The sequence below is a fragment of the Montipora capricornis genome, chromosome 4 (genome assembly GCF_036669925.1).
Source record: "Montipora capricornis isolate CH-2021 chromosome 4, ASM3666992v2, whole genome shotgun sequence".
NCBI classification, from domain to species: Eukaryota; Metazoa; Cnidaria; class Anthozoa; order Scleractinia; family Acroporidae; genus Montipora; species Montipora capricornis.
Window position 1 is genome coordinate 29210959 of NC_090886.1, and position 5000 is coordinate 29215958.

Consider the following 5000-nt stretch of genomic DNA (forward strand, 5'->3'; position numbering starts at 1 on the left):
CCCATTTTCAGAACTCGAAAAAAGAAAACGCATCTTATTCTTTAGAAATTTGTATAGCGCCATGAACCTGGGATATGTGCGCTGTATAATTTATTAGTATAATTGCATAGGTGATTTGTTGAAATTTTCTGCGCTGATTGTTTGCACTTAACGTGATTATTATGCGATAATCACCTAAGTGTTTTTTTCAAAATAGCCGCAAGCAGTTTTGTCGTGACAGATGAAGAGATTAATCGTTTTAAAGAAAATGCATATTTTTCAAATAATCACCTACGTAATTATACTAAACAATTATTCACTTCCCTTCCGCCTTCGGCGAATAATTGTCAATAGCCCTTTCACGGTTAGTTTTTCTCATTCGCATTACAATGTAATCTAGCGTGTATGTGAGGCACTTTCGGGCTATTTTGAAGTTTTAACCCCGAATATCCTGTGCTGAAAAAATGGCGTCCCGATTTGCATCCATGACAAGTGAAGAAAACATCCAAATTAATTTTTTGTGCTGTATATTATCTCACTGTTTTAGTATGTACTAAAATTTTCGTGGCTCCGTAAATATCCACCGCTAGCCAACTCCACTTCGGTGAATAGTTGCTAACTATTATTATTATTATTATTATTATTATTATTATTATTATTATTATTATTATTATTATTATTATTATTATTATTATTATTATTATTATTATTGTACTTCAATAGACCTTTTTGCAGATAGGGGGGCCATTTTGATTTCGATTATTTCAAATAGCTATTATGGAATGCCCAGGGGGCAACAACATATTAATTTGTCCCTTGAGCATCCCATAATGTCTTTTGAAACAATAGAAATCAAAATGGCCGCCATATCTGCCAAAGGGTCTATTTGTCTCTGTTTGCCTACTAAGCCAGAACCTAACCATCATGATGGTTAGAAGAGTGTTTGTTCGATTTACTAGATTGAGAGGTTGTTATTGCCTGGAATTTCCCGTAGCTGTTTTTTGGTGCCTTTCTTAATAACTCTAAACGGGAATTACCACTGTTATCATCTTCCACATACGGGCTACTTCTATCCCCAAACCTTGTATTTCAACAGTCTCTCTGAAACGTTAAGGGAAGCGTTTTTATCCGATGGTACGGCCAGGTCATATGGGTACACTTGTTTTCCAGCCTATTCTTGATCACAATGTCTAGGCGGTTTGCTGTTATTGTTCTATCTGTCTGAATGGGCATACTAGTATCGTCTTTTTCTACTACTGTTTTTTTATCATGTTCATACCACTTGTTTACAGGGTCCACCTTGTATTCCCTGCAGATATTCCAATGTGGGTGGGTTGCAACCTTATTGTGCCGATAGATATATTCTGTCTTTAAGGCCTGGCCAAACGCTCACAACATTTCAATGCAACATCTTGCAACATTGTTGAATGATGTTGCGACATGTGTTGAACAGGGCGGCCAAACGCACGCAACATTTTCAACGCAACATATCAATGTTTATGTGCCCCAGGCCCCTGGCGCGCAAGAAGTGGACCTAGTGCGCATGCTTTAGCGCAACAATGTTGCGTCAACGTGGCCAAACGAGTACAACATCATGCAACATCCAAAATGTTGCACGAAAATTTTGACCATTTTCAAATTTGATCCAACATGTTGCAACATATCGCAACATATCGCAACAGGGTGGCCAAACGTATGCAACATGTTGTGCCCAACAATGTTGCAAGATGTTGCGTTGAAATGTTGTGAGCGTCTGGCCAGGCCTTTTAGGGACCTTAAGCACGCGCGTTTTTGAGACGCGGACGGCAACTGGAAGTGACCTGTTTTCCCTTTCAATTTGTCTTCACTCAACCACATTTATAGTGCTAAGTATCTTTTCTCCATTAGAGGTGATTAGTATAAAAATCTAGGAGAAACATCTGTCCTGGCACACGGAATGTTCTCTTCCGGTTAATTGTTGCCGTCCGCGTCTCAAAAACGCGCCTGCTTACGCTCCCTTTTGTCAGTACTGGACAGCCTGACATAATGTGGTCTAAGGTTTCTTGGGATTTATTACAAAGGCGGCAATGAGGGTCATCTTTTATAATATGATACTGCTATGCTTGGGTAAGGAGAGCTTGGCCTCTGTTCCTGATTTAAACCCACACGATTTGAGCCGTTGTTATTATTATTATTATTATTATTATTATTATTATTATTATTATTTAACATCATGTTCTGGCTGTTGTCATTGCCGTCTTTTCTTTTGATAGGCGAGTCATAACAAATGACCAAAGGCTAACAGAATTGTCTCTTCTTCACATGTCCAACACTTTCCTCAAAATCCTTGCAGTTCCCAACAAAGCAGTTTTTTGAATTACTCCAACATTGAATGGTATCCCTAGCTTTTCAATCCACCTATCAAATCCTTTGGTGACACTTCCAAGGGCTCCTATCACTACAGGTACGACTTCTACCATTTTGAGTTTCCACTATCTTTCGATCTCTCTCTTCAAGTCCTAGTATTTTTCCACCTTTTCCCTTTCTTTTTCCCCTACTCTTACATCTTACATCAGCTGGTACAGCAATATCGATGATGATGATGATGATGATTATTATTATTAGTAGTAGTAGTAGTAGTAGTAGTAGTAGTAGTAGTAGCAGCAGCAGCAGCAGCAGCAGCAGTAGTAGTAGTAGTAGTAGTAGTAGTAGTAGTAGTAGTATTATTATTATTATTATTATTATTATTATTATTATTATTATTGTTATTAAAACTCGTCAGGGTGGGATTGACCTTTCTCAAATTACATCTATCCATTAGAGAAACCTCTTGAATGTCCAATTACATTCAGATGTTCCTCAACAGAATAAGAACGTCCCACAAAAGACAACAGCATATCCCCAGACTGCGTTCGCCCATAACGCGTTCGTTCAATGAGTAGGATTTCGATCGACCATCCCAAGAAAAACTGAAGGTGTTTGGAAAAGAGAATTTTAAATTTGCGGAATTTTTTTGAGTAGTTGTTTTTTTTTTTTCGGAAATTACTTTGAACGTCTATGGTGTATTTTTGCAGTTTCCCTCATCCATCGCTTTTTTTTCCAATCATAGTTGAAGGGGATCTTGAGAAGCGCTTTCAATTCATTGCTTCGCGCTCCCGAAGCGTCATGGGATTTCACATCTTGAAGGACGGCTCTTTAAGGATTCGCCGGTTCTAGCAAGCCCATTTACTACCTCTTCTCACCTGAGTTGCATTGAAATTATCCCAGTTTAACACCACTCGGTTCTTATAATGATCCTGGTGCTGATTGGTGACGTCAAGCGCTGCCGTGACAAACTCAGCTGATGTTGTGGTCGATCTGTACACATCCCACACCACTTTATTGACACCACTAGCTATTTTGAACACCATGGTCCACCCTGTGGCAACGGAAAATTAAATAAAATAACTCAAATAATCCAACTTATAACTCTGGTTATTTTTATATATTTTCATATATATATTTTTTTGAGATCTTTTGGGTAGGACTCCAACTTCAGGCGAAGAAGGCAATTGTCATATCTGTTCACTAAGAAAAGATGGCTTCCAAGGGAAATTGATTTATTGACCGGAAAAAAGTACTAGCCGAGTGTCTTCGGTGCACGTAATAGGGTTTAGATGATGGCAGTGGAAATTAAAGTTTTATCGAAACACTATTGTTAAGTAACAGACCTTTCTCCCAGTTTCAGTGTGAATGAAGGATTGTGCATTGTGCTATCGAGAGTGAAGGATTTTCAGCGATATAGGAATTAACTAATTTTGTAATAGTAATAAAGAAATTAATTTATTAATTCCTATTACAAATTTTCTTATTTCGTTTTATTGTACTTGTACGGTGAGAATATTTCTTTGTTTACGTGACTCTAAAAACGGGCAAAGCATAGGGTACCTACTGTCTTTCCTTAATTTGTAATCTTTTGAGAATTGGGTTGAGGCAGCCAAAATGAGAAACTCTGTTTCAGAATTTTAAACCTATATTTTTTACTCGAATTGAAAATGCTTACTATCTGCTCAGTTTCCGATCCAGTGAAAGTTCCAGTCCCTGGCCAAGAATTTCCAATAGAGTAAATGTTCTTCATTCCTCGATGTCCCATCAACTTTGGGAACGCTTTACCATGGGGATTTTTGCATTATATATATTATTATAAATGTTTAACGTCATTTTAAGCGACTGATAGAAATAAAACGCAAATACCGTGTTTATCGTGTAGTCACGGTCAAGTTTAAAGATACCCCGCTTTAACTAATTGTCTGAAAATGACTTTTCGGGGGACGTAAAATGGTTAGAAAGCCCAAGTTTACAAGAGGCGACCAATTTCAAAGCGTGAATTGGTAAATTCGGGATCACCGCTAAAAAATCCACACTTCTGTCGGGGTGGGATTTGTCATGCGTTTTATACATGAGCCTCTGGCTCGGATACTGAGGGCAACCTCAATCCCACGCTATGACTTTAATAAATTGATTGATTGATTGATTGATGCGCAGACACGTGAGAATCCAACGCCCTAAACACTGCATCACGCCACCTCTTCCAATAACTAATCACCATTTACTGAATTGAGCTATAACTGGCAACGAGACTGGAGATAACCTCGTCTTCCTTTATAGGCAACTGCAACTAAAAGTAACTTGGTACACAACCATTATAATAAATGATCCATGGCTAAGCACGTTTCCGAACCCTAATAGAACTATGTCGTCACTGTTTCGAGCCTTGCTTTCATAAATTCTCTCCACAAACCTCCGGTTGTCATTTGACAGTAAACTGGAAAACCATCTAGATGTCCTGTGGAAAAAATTGTAGTTGTTAACATTAAGTTCCGAAAAGCCATTTGTGAAACTCCCAACCGCTTGTTTTGGAAAACCGATCTTTTAACATGTTTTCAAGGTAACAAAAAGAAAAATGACTGTGAAGTTTAACGACTTAAGTCCTCTCCGTTCTTGAGATACAAAGCGAATTATTGCACCCAAAAATGGCCCGTAAAGTTTCGGGACTTTCGAGA

General features: G+C 38.2%; 1 protein-coding gene across 1 annotated transcript in view; it reads right to left on the reverse strand.

Moving 5' to 3' along the window:
• LOC138045895 (uncharacterized) overlaps nt 1-5000 on the reverse strand; it is an 11513-nt gene that overhangs the window by 5522 nt on the left and 991 nt on the right. Inside the window, exons 2-3 of the mRNA XM_068892529.1 lie at nt 4739-4783; nt 3201-3376 (exon numbers count right to left, since the gene is read on the reverse strand). Coding sequence (XP_068748630.1) covers nt 3201-3376; nt 4739-4783 — 221 coding nt within the window. The remainder of the gene's footprint in view (nt 1-3200; nt 3377-4738; nt 4784-5000) is intronic.